We start from the raw sequence: 22480 nt of genomic DNA on the forward strand, positions 1-22480 counted from the left end.
CAGAGGTAGGAGGATTGCCGTGGGTTCGAGGCCACTCTGAGACTACATAGAGAATTCCAGGTCAGCCTGAACTAAAGTGAGACCCTACCTCGAAAAACCAAAAAAGAAAAAGAAAGAATGAAAAATGTTCAGTTTGGCAAAGGGAGCATAGGCAAGTTTAAAGTTGCAGACAAGGAGGATGTGGAGACAGCAGAAACTGTTATAGATTAGCAGCACAAATAAGGAGAAATGTGGAACTCTGCACTGGGATAATGGACAATAAGCCACACACCAAAGATTCTAGCTTGTAAAAATGCAAACAGAGCCGGGCGTGGCGCTGCATGCCTTTAATCCCAGCACTCAGGAGGCGGAGGTAGGAGAACCGCAGTGAGTTCAAGGCCACCCTGAGACTACCGAGTGAATTCCAGGTCAGCCTGAGCTAAAGTGAGGCCCTACCTTGAAAAACAAACAAACAAACAAACAAAAAACAAGCAAAAGTATTGGAAAGGAGAGAATTGAGCAGAGAATGCAGCTGAGGGGGTTCCCTGCTGACAAAAAAAAACCACCTAGGTGTTTTACCAGTCCCAGCCTCCAAGGTACACAGAGGCCACTTGAACTGTTGTAGGCAGGGCCCAAATAACCTTGGCCCTTGGCGGCAGCAAAGTTTCGCAGGCACACAAAACACAACAGTGAAGGGTCATGGAGGCTTGCATTTAGGTTCAGAAAGATGCTGAGGGAAAGCAGTGTGTGCCAGGGTCAGATTCTTACAAGGAGACCTTGAGAGACCACTGTGTGAGGCTGTGAATATAAACCCTGAATTGCGATGGAGATCATAGGATGTGTTGGAGTTGCCAAAACCATGGGATATATATTGAGGAGAGCTCCAGGCATGGAATGCAGCCAGCCTGAGGGAGGTCACACGTGTTACAGGTGGCAGAGCTGGGGAGGTAAGGTTACCCAAGGCTGCTAGAGCCCAGATGATGGTACCAAGGGTCCCAGGTGCCAGACATGGAGTTGTAAGAGTTGACGTTTTCCCTGCTAGGTTTCTGTACTGCTTAGGGCCAATCTTTCCTTGCTACACCCCCAATCCTCCCTTTTGGAATGGGAATATGAACTCTGTAGTATTTTACATTGGAAGCACTTTGAAATTTTTTTTTTTTAAACAGGGGCTCAGAGTTAAGAGATTATCTAAGTCTCAGTAGAGACCCTGCAGTCAGAACCGTTAAGACCTGGGAATTTTAGAGAGGTATTTCACATTATGACATGAACATGAGATTTTAGGAGCAAAGAGTAGGATACTATGATTAAAAGTGATGTATTGTCCAGGTATGGTGGTTCACACCTTTAATCCCAGCACTAGGGAGGGCAGAAGTAGAAGGATTGCTGTGAGTTCGAGGCCAGCCCGAGACCACACAGTGAATTCCAGGACTGCCTGGACTAGAGGGAGACTCTACCTCGAAAAACAAAACAAACAAACAAAAAAAAGTGATGTATTTGGGGCTGGAGATATGGCTTAGCAGTTAAGGCACTTGTCTGCAAAGCCTAAGGACTCATGTTCAACTCTCCAGGTCCCATGTAAGCCAGACGCACAGTGACACAAGTGCAATTGTTTAATTGCAGTGGCTGGAAGCCCTGGTGTGCCAATTCTCAATCTCTTTCTCCCTCATTAAAAAGGCAATCTGTTGGGCTTGCCTCAAAAAAAAAAAAAAAAAAAGATGTATTTGGCTGGGTGTGATGATGCATGCCTTTAATCCCAGCACTTTGGAGGTAGAGGCAGGATGATCGCCATGAGTTTAAGGCCACCCTGAGACTACATAGTGAATTCCAGGTCAATCTGGACTAACCTACCTCGGAAGGAAGGAAGGAAGGAAGGAAGGAGGCAGGCAGGCAACAATAACAAATAGAATTCTTTCCTCTTCAATTTTTGGACCTATTGAGAATCGGTGTTGAGCCAGATGTAGTGCCATACACCTTTAATCCCAGTACTCAGGAGGCAGAGGTAGGAGGATCGCCATGAGTTAGAGGCATCCTGAGACTACATAGTAAATTTCAGGTCAGCCTGGATTAGAGCGAGACCCTACCTTGAAAAATATAACAAACAAACAAAAGAATTGGTGTTAGTTCTTCAAATATTTGGTAGAATGCAGCAATGGACTTATCCTGTAAGTTTGGGTTTTGGGGTTTTTTTGGTTTTTTTTTTTTTTTTTTTGGTTTTACGAGGTAGGGTCTCACTTTAGCTCAGGCTGACCTGGAATTCTCTATGCAGTCTCAGGGTGGCTTTGAACTCACAGTAATCATCCTACATCTGCCTCCCGAGTGCTGTGATTAAAGGCGTGCGCCAGCACGCCTGGCTAAATTTGTTATTTTTTAATTGGTGATTTTACCTTGCTATCTGTTACTGTTCTGTTCAGATTTTCTGTTTCATCATGATTTAATTTTGGCAAGTTCCAGAAATTTGTTCATTTTGCTGTGTTATCAAATCTGTTGTACATAATAAACTCTAATGATCCTTTGTATTCTGTGGTTTCAGTTGTAATGTCTCCTGTCGGAAGCCATTGGACTGGCCTTGAATTCATAGCACTGGGCTGTTTGGCAGCAAGACTTTTTGCACCTGCAAGTAAGCAAGATTGTGTACATTCAGTGTTACAGGCAAGAGTTGACCATTCCTTGAACATTTATGCTTGTATTGCTGGGAACAGAGGGTTTGTTTCTCTCTCAACCTTGGAATAATCTTTTGTACTGAGAAGTGGTCGAGGTGCATAACTCTGTAACAGAAAGAAGTTGTTGGGGGTGGGAAGGGAGGGAATTACCATGGGATATATTTTATAATCATGGAAAATGTTAATAAAAATTAAAAAAAAAGAAAGAAGTTGTTTTGATAGAAACTTGTGTGAAGGTCATGGAATTTTTGTACATGGGCAAACTGCTTGCAAGAAGATATTAAAAAGTATTGCTGAGAAATAAACGATGCTTCAGTTCTGGACTGGAGTCCTTGCTTTCATTCTTTCTACTGTCTTTCTTTAATCCTCACTCCCCATCAGGCTCAAACGCTTTCAGCCGGCAGGCTTCGGCAGTCTCCCTTTACTTTTTAAATATTTTTTATATTTATTTATTTATTTGAGACAGAGAGAAAAAAATGGGCACACCTGGGCATCTAGCCACTGCACAGGAACTCCAGACACATACCACATTGTGCATCTGGCTTATGTAGATACTAGGGGCTTGAACATGGGCTCTTAGACCTTGTAGGCAAGTGCCTTAACCACTAAACCATCTCTCCAACCCAAAAACTGTGTACTTCACACATGTATTGTTTATTGCACATCAGTTATAGTTATTTCATAAATGTATTATTTTAAAGTGAAATAAATGCACCAAATTATGCATATGAACAAAATACTAAAGAAAGAAATCAAAGGCATACATAAAGTGACATATCACATTCATAGACCAAAAGAGTTAATATTGTTAAAATATTAGCTCTTCCCAAATACAATCCAAATATAAACCCCAGCACAGGGATGGAGAGATGGCTCAGTGGTTAAGGCACTTGCCTGCAAAACCTAATAATCTGAGTATCCATATAAAGCCAAATGCACAATGTGGCAACAGGTAACATGTTTGTATGCATATATATAAAGTGAATTGTAATGTAAATGTTTTACACATTAATGTGTGAGAAATTTGGGCAAAGAGCATATACTATTTTTAGGTGTTTTTCTGTTACTCTGAAATTTCATAATAGAAAGATTTTTGGAAAAGTTTTATACTTTATTGCCTTATTAACATTTTTTCCTTTATTATATGTTCTGTGAATGACTCATTAAATACTCTGCATCACCTTTAGAAACTGGATTGTAAAAACACTTGGATTGTAGCCTGTAACAGACAGGTGTCTCTAACTTTACTTAACCTATTAGCTATTGTTAGACGGTCACCGTTGATTTTCCCTAAGTTTAATCTTTAACCAACTGTTTATATTCCTGCTGTTCTCTGAATGTTTCATACCCCTCCCTCCCCCTCCACCCCAGGACTGGGAAACATTTCTTTACTTGACCTCTGATAGGAATACTGGGGACAGAGTTAGCCTAGACCAGAGTCACCCATGAGTTAAACAAGGCCCAGAGATGTGTTTCATTTGACCTGTATGGTGTTGTTAAATGTTTAAATTCAATGTAAGCATTAAAAAAGTCCATGATTTCATCACCACTGTCAGGCCTGCCAACAGACCAATGCCTCCTCTGGTAAGGTTCCACCAATGGAAGATTGGGGAACAGAGCCAAGCAGATAATGGGAAGTGGGGGAAGTGGATTTCACCGAGATAAAGCCAGATCAGTGTGGATGTAAATATGAATTGTTTATGTTGATTCCTTTTCACTGTGGGTGGAAGCTTTCCCAACCAACACTAAGGACACCCCAAGTAGTGACCAAGGAATTGTTAGAGCAGATAATTCCCCCCACACATGGATTGCGCCTCAGGATAAAATCAGATAATAGTCCTGCCTTTGTGTCAGAACTCACTAGGGAATTAACCTAGATGGTAGGCATTAATTGGAAATTACATTGTGCCTAAGATCCCCAAGGGTCAGGACAGGTAGCAAGGATGAATCGGACCTTGAAGAACTAAATTAACCATAGAGACCGGAGAAGGATGGGTGGGACTCCTTCCCTTCCACCCTGTTAAGGGCCGTTATGTAAAAGGAATTACTCCATTTAAAATCATGTATGGAGTTTCTCCCCTCATCCTTCCCAGGATGGGTCTTGAACAGATAACTGACTTTACTAATGAAAGGATTCTTTCTATCCAAGTCTTACCGAGTCCAAGAGTCCATTGTTCCAGCAATCAAGACTGCTTTTCAGACACACCCTGTTTGCCCCCATCCCTTTCAGCTCTGCCAGAGTTCAGATCAAGAGACATTGCACTGGGACACTGAAACCAGGGGGCCTACGCATGGCTTTAGGTAAAACGTGCTGCTTTTATGCCAGTCAGAAATAATCTGAAATACACTGGCTTTTGTTAGAGAAAATCTCAAAGAAAGAGAACTTCAGAGATGGACCACTAGTAATCGGTTTCAGCCTATGTTTAGTTGGTCTCCATGGCTAATTTCCCTTAGCTCTTCTATTGCTGGCCCCCTGATACTACTGCTCTTAGGCCTTACCATAGGACCCTGCATTATTAATGCTCTAAGTAGCTATATAAAGAATAAAATAAATTATGTTAAACTCATGGTATTGCAGACACAATACACCCCTTAGATTAAAAACACCCTAGACACTGTTCTCCATGAGTCAAGGATTTGACTTAGGGTCATATCAGAGAGGGAAATGGAAAATGGAATATGATGATCCCTCTATGCAATGTACCATGACCTCCCTAACTTTGTTTCTAGAGATCTTTGTGTGTTTTTCTTGCCTCAGTTCCACCTATGTGACCTATGTAACCTTGTGACTTCTTGTAATACCCCAACCCCCATGTTTAACAGTATGCAACTTTGTGGTTTAACTCCCGATCCTGTTTTTACTATAAACATCATGTGGCTATTTCCAATAAAAGCTGACAGTCGAACAGATCAGGGCCGCATCTTGAGACCCTGAACTCTGGGATGCAGAGCTGGTGTGCCAGCTTTCCTTTTTCTTTCTTTCTTTCTATCCAATAAAACATGGCCTCACACACACACAAAAAAAAGTCCATGATTTTACTTAAGTCTAGTGTCTTTGATTATTTTTAGGGGTGCTGGGGATCAACACATGCTAAGCAACCATTCTGCCTATGAACTATACTCCCAGCCGTTAGGCTGTGGACTTCTCTTAGGCACAAAGGACCCACTCCACCATGTGCATCTGGCTTACATGGGATCGGGAGAATTGAACCTGGGTCCTTAGGCTTCACTGGAAAGTGCCTTAACCACTAAGCCAGCTCTCTAGCCCATTGTTTTTGTTTTTCAAGGTAGGGTCTTGCTCTGGCCCAGGCTGACCTGGAATTCAGTATGTAGTCTCAAGATGGCCTCAAACTCCTGGCGATCCTCCTATCTCTGCCTCCTGAGTGCTGGGATTAAAGGCATGCGACACCTTACCAGGCAAGAAGTGACATTTAAACAGAGATCTGCCCATGAAAGGAGAGCAGTAGCAAAACTGTGAAGAAAGAGTGTTGATGGTGGCACAGGGCAGGGCCCTGAGGTGCTGTTTATCAAGCAGATAGGCCAGACAGACAGAATGGGAACTTCCAGGGAGGAATCAGAGAAGCTTTTTGATTTTTTTTTTTCAAGGTAGGGTCTAGCTCTAGCCCAGGCTGACCTGGAATTCACTATGTACTCTCTGGGTGGGATCCTCCTACCTCCGCCTCTCGAGTTCGGGGATTAAAGGAGTGCGCCACCATGCCTGGCTTGGCCTAGATATCTTTTAGATGGCCATATAGCTGAGAGAAAGAAAGTCCTGGGCTGGAACAGGAAGAGGTAAAGCCACGTGAGCTACTCCCAACTTTTCCTGTCTTTAAGTAGGAGAAGACACGTTCTAATACTAAAGTGCTTGAGCCAAGAGCAGTGGCTTATGCCTGTCACCCCAGTATTGGGGAGGCAGACACAGGAGGATGGGTATGAGTGTGAGGCCCACCTGGTCCACACTGTGAGTTTTGGGTTAGCCAGGGTATAGGGTGCGATCCTGTCTCAAAGACAAACACAGTGCTGGGAAAGGCACATTTAGCTAGAAAACACTCCTTAGATGATTTGTTGTCCTGGTTCTTGAGAAGCACTGGCATACCTGTGTGAGATCTTCTGCAGATTCTAGTGATGTCCGTTAAGTGACGTCAAGAGCTCCGACTCTTATCTGAACGTCCCCTGCATGAGCTATGTGTTCTTTGGCAGGGAACTTCACTCCCTGAACCTTTCTCTTGTAGGACCTGAGGACACAAGGCAAACAATTCTTACTTCAAATCCCACTTTCACTTGAAGACCACATTAGATAGTATAGAAAAAGCACTTAAGGATCTCTGGAGTGGGATGTGGTGGCGCACGCCTTTAACCCCAGCACTCGGGAGGCAGAGGTAGGAGGATTGCTATGAGTTCAAGACCACCCTGAGACTACATAGTCAATTCCAGATCAGCCTGGGCAAGAATGAGACCCTACCCCCCCCCCCCCAAAAAAAGAAAACCACCCCAAGCCCAAAGCTATACAACTATTGGTTACTTTTATCACCTACTTTATAAAATTGGGAAACTTGATAAAATGAGGTAAAATACTGACCAAGGACCACATAGGAACTGGGCATAATAGTGCATGCCTTTAATCCCAGCACTCACAAGGCTGAGGATATAGGATTTTCGTGAGTTGAAGGCCAGCTTGAGGCTACAGAGTGAGTTCCAAGACAGCCTGGGCTAAGGGAGACCCAATCTCAAAAAAAAACACCATGGGCTGGAGAGATGGCTTAGCAGTTAAGCAGTTGCCTGTGAAGCCTAAGGACCCCGGTTCAAGGCTCAATTCCCCAGGACCCACGTTAGCCAGATGCACAAGGGGGCACACACGTCTGGAGTTCGTTTGCCGTGGTTGGAAGCCCTAGAGCACCCATTCTCTCCCTCTCCCCCCTCCATCTGCCTCTTTCACTCTCTCTGTGTGTCACTGTCAAATAAATTTAAAAAATGAACAAAAAAAATTTTTAAACACCAAAATAAAAAATTTAAAATAAAACACATTCATTTTGGTCTCAGGCATAGAAATTGGAGGGATAAAATGTAAACAGGTGGATGGATTCCATTTAATTTATTTAACTTTATATTTATTTATTTATTTATTTGACAGAGAAAGAGGGAGAGAGAGAGAATAGGCACGCCAGGGCCTCCAACCACTGCAAAAGAACTCCAGATGTATGCATCCCCTTGTGCATCTGGCTAACGTGGGTCCTGGGGAATTGAACCTGGGTCCTTTGCCTTCGCATGCAAACGCCTTAACCGCTAAGCCATCCCTCCAGCCTTATTTATTTTATTTTTTAAATTTATTTATTTTTGTTGTTTTGTTTTTGAGGTACGATCTCACTCTAGCTCAAGCTGACCTGGAATTCACTATGTAGTCTCAGGGTGGCCTTAAACTCATGGTAATCCTCCTACCTCTGTCTCTCAAGTGCTGGGATTTAAGGCATGCGCCACCACGCCCAGCCAGGTTTTTTTTTTTTTTTTTTGCGTGGGGGGTCTTTTTTCTAGGTTTTTGTTTTTTTTTTTTTTTTTTTTTCCTGAGACAAGTCTCCTATCTCTGCCTCCTGAATACTGGGATTAAAGGCCTGCACCGGGCTGGAAAGATGGCTTAGCAGTTAAGTGCTTGCCTATGAAGCCTAAGGACCCCAGTTCAAGGCTCAATTCCCCAGAACCCACGTTAGCCAGATGCACAAGGGGGGCACACGTTTGCAGTGGCTGGAAGCCCTTGCACATCCATTCTCTCTCTCTCCCTCTCTCCCCCTCCCTCCTCTGTCTGTCTGTTGCTCTCAAATAAATAAATAAAAATAATAAAAAGTTTTAAAAAATGAAAATAATAAATAAATAAATAAAGGCATGCACCATCATGCCCAGCTTGGATTCCATTTTAAATGATAAATTTTAAGCCTCAAGTAAAAATATGGAATGTCTTTTAGGTATATATAGAATGTAGAATCAAAGAGCTGTCCAAGCAGAGGAGAAAGGATTTATTCTTATTGTTATTTGCCTCTTAGGAAAAAGTAAAAATGTTTCAATATTTTAAAAATATTTTATTTATTTATTTGAGAGAGAGACAGATAGAGATAGAATGGGCACACCAGGTCCTCTAACCCCTGCAAACTCCAGATACATGTGCCACCTTGTGCATCTGGCTTACACAAGTACTGGGGAATCTAACCTGGGTCCTTTGGCTTTGCAGGCAAGTGCCTTAACCACGGAGCCAACGCTCCAGCCCCATTTCATTATTTTAAAAACTATTTTTATTTATTTGAGAGAGAGAGAGAAAGTGACTATGGGCACATCAGGGCTTCCTGCTATTGCAAACAAACTCCAGACATATGCATCATTTTGTGCATCTGGCTTTATGTGTGTACTGGGCAATCAAATCCGGGCCATGAAGCTTTGTAAGCAAGCTCCTTCAAATGGCTGAGCCACCTCTCCAGCCCTTTGGTCTTAATCAAGGAAGGTTGGACTAGATTTAGTTAGTCTCTGGGTTTCTCAGTCAAAGAGCTACTGAGAAGCAGGAGCCACTGACTCTCTCTGTGAAATAATCTAAGTAATTTATTCATGCTTGAGCCTCAGTTTCCTCATCTGGGAAATCTTATCTCTGAGAAATACAACTATCTCTGAAGGTTGTCCTTGAAAATTCAGAGATCAAGCCAGGCATGGTGGCACATTCCTTTAATCCCAGAACTTGGGAAGAACGCGTGAGTTCGAGGCCACCCTGAGACTATATAGTGAACTCCAGGTCAGCATGGGCCAGAGTGAGAGCCTACCTCGAAAAAAAAAAAAAAAAAAGAAAAAAGAAAATTTAGAGATCATGGTTTGGAATCCACCAAAAGTACATGTACAAATGGTGTCCTTCATGACAAGGCACAAGATAGAAAAGAATTTCCTCAAGCATCCCTTTAATCCCAATACATGGGAGGCAGACGTAGGAGGAGCACTGAGTTCGAGGCCACTCCTGAGGCTACAGACTGAATTCCAGGTTAACCTGGGCTAAAGTGAGAGACCCTATCTTGAACAAAAACAAGAAAATAAAAAAATAAAAATAAATAAAAATTAAAAACAGTAAACTAGGACTGTATTGATGGCTTAGAAGTTAAGCACTTGCTTATGAAGCCTAAGGACCCCGGTTCAGGGCTTGATTCCCCAGGACCCACGTAAGCCAGATACACAAGGGGGCACATGCATCTGGAGTTCATTTGCAGTGACTGGCAGCCCTGGTATGCCCACTCGTTCTCTCTATTTGTCACTCTCAAATAAATAAATAAAATAAACAAAAATTCAAAAACAGTAAATTGTAGAGGTATGGAGAGAATTCAAAATAGTGAATCATACCTTTTGAAAGGGGTAGAGTCAGGGCTGGAGAGATGTCTGCAATTACAGCACCTGCCTGCAAAGCATAACTGAGTGTTTGATTTCCAAGGTAAAGCTAGATGCATAAAATGGCACATGCACTGGAGTTTGTTTCCAGGGGCTAGAGGCCCTGGCGTACCCATCCTCTCCCTCTCCCTCTCTCTCTCCTTGCACATAAATAAAATAAAAATGTGTTTAAAGAAAAAGAAGTGGGGACAAGGAGCATGTGGACCTTTGGGACTGCTAATGTTTGGTTGTTGAGCACTAGTTATGTGGCATGTTCAATTTGTGAAAATTAATTTAACTGTGACAATTTGGGCTCTTCTATGTTATTTATATTTCAATAAAAAGTTTACTTAACAAACACCGTAGCTGTTGTTTTTGAAAAGGGGTGGTGCATTCCTGGTACCAGACCCACAGACAGATATAGGTTCCAATCTGGCTTTGCCATTTCTGCTGGTAGTCATTGTTCCAGGCGACTGACTTCACTGAAGGCTCCACACCTGTGTCTATAAAACAGAACATAATGCGAGTTAGGATTTTTGGCTGGGTTAGACTAACATGACAAAGGTCCTGGGTTCCATCAGCAGCTCTGGGTAGGGGTTGGAGAGATTCGATGGGCTTGTGCCTATACCAGCTAGGCACAGGACCTGGCACTGGCTGCCTCAGTTTCTCTGGTCTGGATTCTCTTTGATTGGCTTCTCACTCCAGGGTGGTATCCCAAGACTGTAAAAAAAAAAAAAAAAAAAAAATTGAAAGAAAAGAAAACCACTCTTGTGGTGCTGGGAAGATGGCTCAGCAGTTAAAGACCCTTGCAGGCAAACCTGAATTGCCTGGTTTTGATTCCCAAATACCCACGTAAAATAAAGCTCAATGCACAAAGTGGTGCATTGAGTCTGGATTTTGTTTACAGTGGCAAGAGGCCCTAGTGTACCTATTCCCTCTCTAAATAAAACTAAAAAAAAAAAAAAAAAGCACTCAGGCTAGAGAGACGGCTTAGTGGTTGAAGCACTTGCTGCTTGGCAAAGCCAAATGACTCAGGTTTGATTCCCCAGTACCCATGTAAAGCCAGATGCACAAAGTAGCACATGCATCTGGAGTTCGTTTGCAGTGGCTAGAGGCCCTGGCATGCCAATTCTCTCTCTCTCTCTCTAATAATAAATTATATATATATATATATAATTTTTTAATTTAAAAGCCAGGCACATGCCTTTATTTATTTATTTTTGTTTTCCAAGATAGGGTCTCACTCTAACCCAGGCTGACCTGGAATTCACTATGTAGTCTCAGGGTGGCCTTGAACTCACAGCAATCCTCCTACCTCTGCCTCCCAAGTACTGGGATTAAAGGCGTGTGCCACCGCACCCAGATGATTTTTTAATATTTTATTTTCATTTATTTATTTATTTAATTTAAAAGAAAATATTTAAAAGAAAAATATTCATTTATTTAAGGGGGGGGCGGGGAAGGGAGAAAATGGGCACACCAAAGCCTTTAACCACTGCAAATGAACTCCAGATGCATGCACCACCTTGTACATCTGGCTTTACGTGGGTACTGGAGAATCGAACCTGGGTTCATAGGCTTCACAGGCAAGTGCCTAAACTGCTGAGCCATTTCCCCAGCCGCACATGCCTTTAATTGCAGCACTTGGGAGGTAGAGGTAGGAGTATCACCATGAGTTCAAGGCCACCTTGAGACTAATTCCAGGTCAGCCTGTACGACAGTGAAATTCTACCTTCAACCACACCCCCCTAGAAATATAAATATATATACATATAATGAGGCAGGGGAATGGTAGCACACACCTTTAATCCCAGCACTCAGGAGGCAGAAGTAGAAGGATTGCTGTGAGTTCTGAGGACAGCCTGAGACTACATTGTGAATTCTAAGTCAGCCTGGGCTAGAGTGAATGGGTTTAAAAAAAATTTTATACATACATACATACATACATACACACACACACACACACACACACACACACACACACACTATATATATATAATATATATATATATAAATTTATTTTTAAACCCACTCTTGTGGAATGCAGACCTTGCAAGGCCTTCCCATCCTTGCCACTGAATGCAAACGCACCTTGGCCCCCAGACTCCCAACAAATCTCTAGGAATTTTCCTCAGCGTTTGTCGTCTCACACTCGCTGGACAAAAGGACTTGACATTTGTACTGAGGAGAAACCTTAAAGTGATAATAATAAACAAACAAACAAATAAATAAATAAAAGTCTTTTCTTTCGTAGGGTGTCAGAGCCAAGGCGGACGCGCCACCTACCGGAGAAAAAGAAGGCGCCCGCGACGCAGCACGCTCGCCTCGAGATGGCGCCCCGGCGCGCGAGCTTCTGCGCACGCGCAAGCCCCGGGGCTCGTCCCCTCACGGGTCTCTCAGAACTACTCTTCCCAGGGTTCTGTGCGCCGGGGACTTCCGTTCGCGTCAGCGGAAGCAGTGACTGGACCCCGGGCCGAGCTGCTGCAGAGGCCGGCCTTGGTCACTATGGAGGATATAGGCATGTTGGTGGAAAAGGTTCAGGTGCGGTGCGGGGGCCGGGGAGGGGGAGGGGGACGGGGTCTTCTTCCTCGTGGGGGAGGGACACGCGAGCTGTAAAGCTAGACTCGAGTGGGGTGCTGCGTGGCCCTTGGGTGGCTTCGGAGGCCTCCGTGCCTTCCTGGGGCGGGGGTTGCTGGCCGTGTAAGGCGGCCCGCGAGCACAGTGGAGTTAAAAAAGAGTCAACCCAGGGCTGGGGAGAGGGCCTAGCGGTGAAGGCGCTTGCCTGCGAAGCCTGAGGACCCAGGTTCGATTCCCCAGGATCCACCACGTAAGCCAGATGCACAAGGTGGTGCATGCATCTGGAGTTCGTTTGCAGTGGCTGGAGGCCCTGGCGCGCCCAGCGAACCCCTCCCCCCTTTCTCTCACTCTCAAAGCATAAATAAATAAATAAAACTATTTATTTATTCGCAAGCAGGGAGAGAGAATGCGCGCCAGGGCCTCTAGCCACTACTAATGAACTCATATGCATGCGCCCCTCTGTGCATCTGGCTTATGTGGGTACTGGGGAATCGAATCTGGTCCTTTGGCTTCGCTTAACCACTAAGCCATCTCTCCAGCTCCCCAAATCTTTTTTAAAAGAATCAGTCAAAATAATTGACTTTGAGGGCTGGAGAGATGGCTTAGTGGCTAAGGTGCATGTCTGCAAAGCTTAAGGACCCAGGTTCGATTCTCCACGTCCCAGGTAAGCCAGATGCACATGGTGGCGCATGCGTCTGGAGTTTGTTTGCAGTGACTAAAGGCCCTGACGCACCCATTCTCTCTCTCTCCCTCTCCCCCTCTCTCTGTCTCTAATAAATAAATATCTTTAAAAAAAAATATATATATATATGACTTTGAGACCTGTCTTAGGAGTGTTTGATGGCCCGTTGGTGTTGGGTTTGGGCCTGGTGGAGAGTGAGAAGTGGGATGGTGTGGCTCAGGGATGTTGAGGACACTATAGGGGAGGGGGCATTGTGTTATTATCTGTAGCTTGGCTGAGTAATGAGTGGACCCTAATGTGAGTTGAGAGTCTTAGCTTTTGGGGCAAACTGCGAATTGTATGCTAGGACTATGATCCCTTAACAAGCCTATCTCAGAGAGCGATGTAACTTTAGGGACCTGTTGAGGGGACCAGGGAATGCTAGAGTCTGCTAAGGTGACATCAGGGGACGTGTTATGAATGGCATACTGGTAGCAGATCCAGTGGGGAGACAGGTTGAAATAAAAGGCCTGTTCCTGGGGGCTGAATGACATCACATATCTACATAGGGGATTGGAAAAATTTCTGGTATTCATTTAGTGGGACTGAATGCCAAGAGTTTGTTTGAGGTTAGGTGATTTGATGGTGAAATGGGAAAGGGGGCTCCACATACTGTCATGAGGGGTTCTTTCCAACATAATTTTTCCTTTGATCTCTAGGATGAGATCCCAGCACTGTCAGTGTCCCGGCCCCAGACTGGCCTGTCCTTCCTAGGGCCAGAACCTGAGGACATGGAAGACTTATATAGCCGCTACAAGGTATGCTCAATCCTAGTGGATCCTGGGTGAGCTCCCTCATTTTGTCATTGCTCCTTCCCCCCGCCCCTCTCCCCCATTTTCCACCCTAGTGCAGCAAGGCCTGGGTCCATTCCTTTCTTCACCCCTTTGCATTCGCAGAAGCTGCAGCAAGAGCTGGAGTTCCTGGAGGTGCAGGAGGAGTACATCAAAGATGAGCAGAAGAACTTGAAGAAGGAGTTCCTCCACGCCCAAGAAGAAGTGAAGCGAATCCAGAGCATCCCGCTGGTCATCGGGCAGTTTCTGGAGGCTGTGGATCAGAACACAGCCATCGTGGGCTCTACCACAGGTGAGAGGCTGGTGGCACTTGTGCAGTCATCTGACTCTTCAAGACCTGATTTCTCTGTGGTCCAGGAACCGGGTCCTGCTGTATGATGAAGAACAGCAAAAGAGGCAGGAGGCTGTAATAGAGGATTTTGGTAGCTCCCAAAGTAGAAATGTATTTTGTTTCACGATTGCCTCTCTCTGTCATATGTATACATTGAAAACAAGTTTCACCAAAGTGTATGTAACTTTGCCACATGTGATGTTCTTTGATGTTTTCACTTCTTTGTGGTCTGTTTTTCTTTTTTAAGTTGTTTTAAACAATTTATTTATTTGAGAGAGAGACAAAGTCAGAGAGAGGGGGCCCTGGAGAAAGTGAGAGAATGGGTGCACCAGGGCCATTACCACTGCAGACAAACTCCAGACACATACACCACCTTGTGTATCTGGTTTACATGGGTCTTGGGGAATCAAACCTGGGTCCTTTGGCTTTGTAGGCAAGTGTCTTAACCTCTAAGCCTTCTCTCTAACCCTGTAGTCTGTTGTTGTTTTTGTTTTTTTTTTCTTTCAAGACAGGGTCTCACTCTAGCTCAGGCTAACTTTGAACTCACAGCAATCCTCCTATGCCTCCCGAGTGCTAGGATTAAAGGCGTGCGCCACCATGCCCAGCTTTAAATAAAATTCTAATCATGCTCCACTAAATTGATTTCATGACTACTGTTGAGTTAGACCTGTAACTTGAAATCACTGGTAATTTGGTAAGTTTGAGTTCTAATAAGGACTTTGTGTGTGGTGGTAGTTGTTATTAATGTAAGTTCACGCTGCTTACCGTGGTCATTATTTCTGGCATCTTCTGTGCCTTTTCCTTCTCTGGCTTCTGCCCCTCTGGACCAAGACATGTTCTTGTAAACGTTCTAGGCAAAGGCATGTGACTACATGGAACTGGACCAAGGGGCCATGAGGAAGTAAAGGGAAGGTAGCAAGTGAAGCTTTGTCTTTGGATGTAAGACTTAGGACAGTGGAGTGCTATAGGTTTGGAGGGAAACAGTGAGGTCAGAAGCAGAAACAACAAGGAGATGGCTAGGAGGCTACTGGGCAATGAGGTCTTATGGTCAGGAGGGGGTTGACGACTGGAGAGGAACGATGGAGGCTGGTGACTAGGAGTTCTGAAGAGATGGCTGACTGAGAGGAGATGCCAGTGGGAGAAGAGGAAGGTCTGGGTGAAGAGATTCTGGGTAGGCTGGGTGGAAGTTTACAGTGACATGGGCTGTGCAGGGGAGAGGAAAAGGTCCAGGATGAGTGAGGCTCCATGTTCTGGATGGGAGCTTGGGCAACAGTGGGTGTCCTTAAAACAGATCCAGGAGAAACAGCAAAGTTTAGAAGATACCGTGATTATGCTGAGACAGAGTGAGAGATACCCAGGAGACATTTATAAGGAGGCATGCTGGACCTCAGGAGAAAATTGGGGCTGTAGACAGACAAGAAAGCCATTAGAGCATGGAAATACTGGGTTGGCAGAGGCCTGGCTGGAGGCCATGAGGGGCTCATCTGGGGTGAAAATGATTATTTGGAGGGTGTCAGCTATAAGGGAAAGGGACAGTTTCAAGGCTCTGATACTTCTTTTTCTTGTCCCTCTTCCCAAAGGCTCCAACTATTATGTGCGCATCCTAAGCACCATTGACCGGGAGCTGCTCAAGCCCAACGCCTCAGTGGCCCTCCACAAGCACAGCAATGCCCTGGTGGACGTGCTGCCTCCCGAGGCCGACAGCAGCATCATGATGCTCACCTCAGGTGAGGGGCGCCCAACGCTGGGAAGACCCAGGGGAACAAGCGAGCCCAGCTTGGAGCCCTAGCTCTATTCTCCCACCAGACCAGAAGCCAGACGTGATGTATGCAGACATCGGGGGCATGGACATCCAGAAGCAGGAGGTGCGGGAGGCTGTGGAGCTCCCACTTACGCACTTCGAGCTCTACAAGCAGGTGAAACAGCGGATGGGGGGAGACCCTGCTGGGTCCGGAGGTTGGAGGTGGGGCTCACTGGCCCACCCTGGTCCTGGTCCTATCTCTGCATTTCAGATCGGCATTGATCCTCCTCGAGGTGTCCTCATGTATGGACCACCTGGCTGTGGGAAGACCATGTTGGCAAAGGCTGTGGCACATCACACGACAGGTGAGCCTCTCTCCCCCCAACCCCCACAGTGCTCCGACCTCACCTGGCTCCCTGCTTCCTCACACTACCTAGGAAATAGCACAGAGTAGTGACTGCAAACTGAGGTCTGGGATCTAGCCCAGATGGGTCTCTCACTGGCTGGCAATCCTAGACTGGTGATTTTACCTCAATGTGCCTGTGTTTCCTCATAATAAAACTAATTCCAGGCTGGGCGTGATGGTGCACACCTTTAATCCCAGCACTCGGGAGGCAGAGGTAGGAGGATTGCTGAGAGTTTGAGGCCACCCTGAGACTGCATAGTGAATTCCAGGTCAGCATTGGCTACGGTGAAACCCTGCCTCGAAAAATCAAAAGCAAAACAAGCAAACAAAAAAATAATAATAATTCCAAGGCTGGAGAGATGGCTTAGCAGTTAAGGCACTTGCCTACAAAGCTTAAGGACCCGTGTTCAACTCCCCAGATCCCATGTAAGCCGGATGCACAAGGTGATGCATGTGTAAGGTCACACATGCACACAAGGTGGCACATTCATCTGGAGTTCGATTGCAATGGCTGGAGGCTTGACTACTTACCAAGACCCTGTTTCAAACAAACAGCTAGGGCTGGGGAGATGGTTCCTTGGAGTAAGAGTGTTTTCTGCACAAGCATGAGGCCATGTGTTCAATCCCCAGCCCCCGTGTCAAAAGCCAGGCATGGCCCCATGTGCCTGTAGTCTCAGCACTGGCTCTCTAGTTAGCCAGTCTAATGTAAAAAGGAGACTCCATCTTAGGGAAGTGCGGTGGAAGAGCACAGAGAACAGTGTCATCCTGTGGCCTCCGCATGTGTACAGCCCGCGCACATCTGCACACACATGCAGCACGCACAGCACACACACACAAAAGACAACCAACACCCAGTTACATGGGGTGACTGTAAGGAATTAGCCCAGTGCCCCAGTGCATTTCCTGTGGTGGGCTGTGAATCATTTAGTGATCGATTATGAGATCATATTGGTAGGCTGAAGCTGAGGGGTCCAAGTGGCTAGAAGTGAGTCCACGCGGAGTACAGTCTGTGGCATAGTCAGTACCCCAAGGAAACCAGAAGGGTATTGGTTCACCCTGCTCAGGCCTGTCAGTCAGGGGTTCCTGAGAAGGTAGCTATGAGGAGTTGTTAGGCATACTGACTGGGAGACAGCATTAAGGAGGTCAGCCTGAGCTAGAGTGAGAAACCCTACCTCGGAAAGCCCCCCCCCCTCAAAAAAAAAGAAGGGTAGGACTCCTTACAACGTGCAACGTGTGCAAAGGTCCAGATGTAGGAAAAAACTGGTTTGGAGAGTTAGGAATAGACTGTAGACCCTAGGAGGGCAGGTACCGTGTGTTTTTGTTCTTTCCTGTTTCTGGTGCCCAGGAACCAAGTGATAGATAATCAGATCATGTTCACTTTGCTGTAGACATGGCATGGTGTGTGTGAAATGCGGAGCTGGCAAGAAACCTGACAGGCTAGTTAGATGACTTGATCTGGGGCCAGCCCATATGAGACTCCTGCTAAGTTCCTTCATTCTTTCTTTTTCTTTTTTTGTAAAGTTTTTTCCTTGAGAGAGAGGAAGAGGCAGATAGAGAGAAAGAATGGGTGCACCAGGGCCTCCAGCCACGGCAGACGAACTCCAGACACATGTGCCACCTTGTGCATCTGGCTTGCGTGGGTCCTAGGGAATGGAACCTGAGTCTTTTGTAGGCAAGTACCTTAACTGCTAAGCCATCTCTCCAGCCCCTCATGCTAAATTCTTAAGGATGGTCAGCCAAGGGGTCGCAATGTCAGGATTTACTAGGTGTGATTGGTAAGAGGCAAGCCAAGAGCAATTCCTGGTCTCTGGTTTGGGCCACTCTGGTTGCTGGTGATTTTCCCAGGACAGAGGAACACCACATGAGATAGGGGACGGTGGGTTCAGTTTGGGACATACTGACATTTTGTGACCAGGGAACATTCAGCTGGAAAAAGAATATTCTGGATATTGCTGTCCACTGCTGTTTTATGATGAATGCATAGTTGGAAGCCATCAGGGTATATGTTCTTCTCAAAGATCTCCATGGGTTTTAGCCAGGGTTTTTGAAATGTGAAGTTAAAATAATAATAGTAGTAGTAAATAAAGATGCCAGACATCTGGAATGTTCTTTTCAAAAAGTGGTGTGTTACGCCTTTCATTACTTGAGCCAAATTGGATAGTGTCTGATGTGGCATGTACCAAGGGTTCTAGTTACTGAAATGGCAGCAGCAGACATACCTTTTCTTTCCTGGAATTTATATGCTGGTAGGAAGAGAGGGAGACTGACAGCTGGAGAGGGTAGATGTTGAAAGATTAAGAAAGCATTTTACTTTACCATAATTGACACTGGAAATGAGCTAGTTAGCTGGAAAAGTTGGCAATACAAGCAGGAAGGGAAGTAACAGGTGGGAAGAGCCCCGGGGATGGACAGGAAGGCGGAGAAGGATGAGAGGCACTGCCAGCAAGGACAGGAAGCCAGGCTGGTTGCAGCTGAATGCTGACCCTCTGCGTAGCAGCGACATAGGAGAGACCATTTCCTAGTCACGAAGAGACAGGTAGAGGAGGAACATGGGGACCATGGACGACCCAACACCTGCCGTGCACAAATGCAAGCGTGCTTTGGTGGGACACTGTACAGCCATTCCCCAGCAGCGCTGAGACCCAGAGGAGCTTAGCAAGGAGGCCCTGTGACGGCGCTGGCTTCCATGCTCTGCTCTTTCTCCATGACGCCTAGCAGCCCTCGGGTGGAAACTAGTGAGTGGCAGTGATGGTGATGGATTCCATTTCTGACTGCTGACAAGATGGCTTTGGCAGTTAAAATGGTTAATCCTAAACTGGGCATGGTGGCACACGCTTTTAATCCCAGCACTCGGGAGGGAGAGGTAGGATCACTGTGAGTTCAAGGCCAGCCTGAGACCACATAGTGAATTCCAGGTCAGCCTGAGCTAGAGTGAGAAACCCTACCTCGGAAAGCCCCCCCCCCCAAAAAAAAAGAAGGGTAGGACTCCTTACAATGTGCAACGTGCTCTTCCAGACACAAAATGGCCTGGATACCCATGACTTCACAGTGCCTGACACTACCTATACAAAACCACCATAATATGAGGAAAAGATCATGATATCAAAAGAGACTGATTGAGGGGGGAGGGAATATGATGGGGAGGAGTTTCAAAGAAGAAAGCGGGGGGGGGGGGATGGAATTACCATGGGTTATTGTCTACATTATGGAAGTTGTCAATAAAAATAAAAAGTAATAGCAAGGCTGGGTGTGGTGGTGCACACCTTTAATCCCAGCACTCAGGAGCAGGAGACAGAGGTAGGAGGATTGCTGTGAGTTCAAGGCCAGCCTGAGACTACATAGTGAATTCTAGGTAAGCCTGGGCTACAGCGAGACCCTATGTCAAGAAAACAAAAAGAAGTAATAACATTTCATAAAGCTTGTGTTACGTTTAGAATTCAGGCAACTTACCATTTAAGTTTTGTTTGTTTTGTTTTTTGAGGTCATAGCCCAGAGGAGTCTGAGAACTTGGCCAGGGAAGAGGGAGAAGACGAGAGTAGGGCAGGAGACTGGACAGGCAGCTCCAGAGACGTGGGCTTCATGAAGGATAAACAGGCTGGACACCTACAGAGCAGTCAATGTATGGCCAAAGCAAGGTGGTCAGGGAAGTCAGCAACCCGACATGGTGGCAGAGGAAAGAGCTAGGCATGCAGTCTGGACGTGAGGTGAAAGGGCGGCCTTGCCCACCTCCTGCTTGGCTTATGTGTACCGTGTTGTGTGTAAGAGGAGCGTCCCGAGAATGTGCTCCACACAGCACACAGCCACACACAGCTGGGAAACAAGTCCAGAGGAAGGCCCAGGAGGCACCTGCTTCCCTCCTGCTGCTAGTTGTCAGCTACATGAGAAGATGGGCTTGAGGCCCTTGACTCTTCCAGGGATATGAAGAAGTGGTTCAAAGGCAGGTGTGGCGAACACTTGTAAGGAACCCCACCCTTGGGGACGCAGGAGAATTACAAGTGTGAGGCCAGCCTGGCTATATAGTGAGGTCCTGTTTCCAAAGGAATTGACCAGAGGTTCATAGGTACCAAACAGAAGCTTGCGGCTCCAAGCCAGGCAGGCTGGTGGCTTAGTGCGCAAACAGCATCTCTGTTTTGTTACTGATTTTGTGTGTTTTGGAAATGCAGGCTCTTATTTTGTACTTAATATCCTGATATTTTTAGTAGCCCGCAAAATGACATGCGTGCAAGGTTCATGCTTGGGGCTGCTAGGTCACTGTGAGGCACAAGCAACTGGCTGGTCCTTGGGACTGGATGGGGGAACCCAGTTCCAGGCCTGAGAATGGCCACCAGTTACAGGAGGTGATGTCCTCAGGAAGTCCCAGGTGTAGTTGAGGCAGAAGGGAGCCCCAGAGGAGGCTGAGCCACATCTTAACCCTTGATATTCTGCCCTCAGCTGCATTTATCCGGGTAGTGGGCTCAGAATTTGTACAGAAGTACCTGGGCGAGGGCCCCCGAATGGTCCGGGATGTGTTCCGCCTGGCCAAGGAGAATGCCCCCGCCATCATCTTCATAGATGAGATCGATGCCATCGCCACCAAGAGGTTCGATGCCCAGACAGGAGGTGAGTGGTGCTCCCAGGGTCCAGGGCTGGTGCAGGCCTGCCACAGGGGGTGTCCTGGACTGACTGCCGTGTGCTCTCAGCTGACAGGGAGGTTCAGAGGATCCTGCTGGAGCTGCTGAATCAAATGGACGGATTTGACCAGAACGTCAATGTGAAGGTCTGGGGCTTAGAATCGAAAAGGGGAAGTAAAGTGGGATTTGGGGGAAGATGCCGGCTGGTTCGTGACAGCAAGGTGGCTGACAGGAAGGAGTATGTGGGGTTCTCAGAGGTCTGAGCCAGCCTTTCTCAATGCCAGGTAATCATGGCCACGAACCGAGCAGACACGCTAGATCCAGCCCTGCTGCGGCCGGGACGCCTGGACCGCAAAATTGAGTTCCCGCTTCCTGACCGCCGCCAGAAGAGGTTGATTTTCTCCACCATCACCAGCAAGATGAACCTCTCTGAGGAGGTGGACTTGGAAGACTGTATCCCCCTCTGGAGGGAAGGGAGGGGGTACTGGGTCATTGTTACCAACACTACCAGACTATGGAGGCTGAGGAAGGTCCAGGAGAACAGGCGGTGGCTGCAACAGCCCCAGGGTAGCACTAGCCTTTAGGGTTCCTCCCCATCATATAGAGAATGGCATCCTTAACTCATCCACCAAAGATGTGGCCCGGCCAGATAAGATTTCAGGAGCTGACATCAACTCCATCTGCCAAGAGGTGAGCATTGATTTCTCTGACCCGAGCCAGGGCTCTTAAAAGTCTCTTTCCTTTTCCCAGCAGTGCTGTACTGCAGTCCATCCTTCCCCTCATTGCCTCCCTGGGGTCCTAGGCCCATGTCCCTCTTCCTCCACCGTCACGGCGGTGGGGGAGAGTGGACTTTCACCCCCACCCCTCCTCAGAGTGGAATGCTGGCTGTCCGCGAGAACCGCTACATCGTCCTGGCCAAGGACTTCGAGAAAGCGTACAAGACTGTGATCAAGAAGGACGAGCAAGAACATGAATTTTACAAGTGATCCTGCCACATGGCTGCCTGCGTGCCTGTCCCCAAGCTACCTTTCTCCTTCCCAGGGTGGGCTTAATAAATGGACGTGGTAGAATCCACTTAGTTTCTTCTAAGAAGTTTCACTTCTTTGGGGAATGTGGGCCTCCAGTGACTTCCACTGGGTCCCTCCTAACCCACAGAAGGTGAAGTGTGTGGCCTGGATTCCAGCTTGGGAGTGAAGCAGAGAGTTTGAACCAGATGACTTCTGCGATGTGGGTAAAGGGATGGAAGGTGAACTTCAGACCAAAGCCTTGACCACGGGACAA

At 46.4% G+C, this 22480-nt stretch overlaps 2 protein-coding genes and 1 long non-coding RNA gene across 3 annotated transcripts in view; 1 reads left to right on the plus strand and 2 right to left on the minus strand.

The window, feature by feature from the left end:
* The window catches only part of LOC101595403 (Fc gamma binding protein), a 109792-nt gene extending 99745 nt beyond the window's left edge, over positions 1-10047 (minus strand). The window contains exons 1-3 of the mRNA XM_045134168.1: positions 9999-10047; positions 6736-6874; positions 2364-2590 (exon numbers count right to left, since the gene is read on the minus strand). The gene's annotated coding sequence lies outside the window, so the exon portion shown is untranslated. The remainder of the gene's footprint in view (positions 1-2363; positions 2591-6735; positions 6875-9998) is intronic.
* A 343-nt stretch (positions 10048-10390) lies between these two features.
* On the minus strand, positions 10391-12234 carry LOC123454577. Its single transcript, XR_006633413.1, has 3 exons — positions 12114-12234; positions 10667-10742; positions 10391-10525 (listed from the first exon to the last, which is right to left on the minus strand). It is a non-coding gene; the product is annotated as an uncharacterized LOC123454577 (long non-coding RNA).
* A 186-nt stretch (positions 12235-12420) lies between these two features.
* Positions 12421-22273, plus strand: Psmc4 (proteasome 26S subunit, ATPase 4). Its single transcript, XM_045134493.1, has 11 exons — positions 12421-12563; positions 13980-14078; positions 14217-14403; positions 16023-16169; positions 16249-16358; positions 16455-16548; positions 21021-21188; positions 21269-21345; positions 21484-21652; positions 21834-21889; positions 22072-22273. Exons 1-11 carry the CDS (start codon positions 12528-12530, stop codon positions 22183-22185), a joined length of 1257 nt encoding a protein of 418 aa, XP_044990428.1. The 5' UTR covers positions 12421-12527; the 3' UTR covers positions 22186-22273.
* Positions 22274-22480: the final 207 nt, after the last annotated feature.

Source organism: Jaculus jaculus, chromosome 14, assembly GCF_020740685.1.
Source record: "Jaculus jaculus isolate mJacJac1 chromosome 14, mJacJac1.mat.Y.cur, whole genome shotgun sequence".
Classification (NCBI taxonomy): domain Eukaryota; kingdom Metazoa; phylum Chordata; class Mammalia; order Rodentia; family Dipodidae; genus Jaculus; species Jaculus jaculus.

Excerpts from the sequence above, each read along its gene's own strand:
- Psmc4 (XM_045134493.1), top strand. The coding sequence starts at position 12,528 with ATGGAGGATATAGGCATGTTGGTGGAAAAGGTTCAG. Across the intron at positions 12,564-13,979 it reads TGTTGGTGGAAAAGGTTCAG|GATGAGATCCCAGCACTGTC; the intron begins GTGCGGTGCGGG and ends TTTGATCTCTAG. Across the intron at positions 21,890-22,071 it reads TCAACTCCATCTGCCAAGAG|AGTGGAATGCTGGCTGTCCG; the intron begins GTGAGCATTGAT and ends ACCCCTCCTCAG.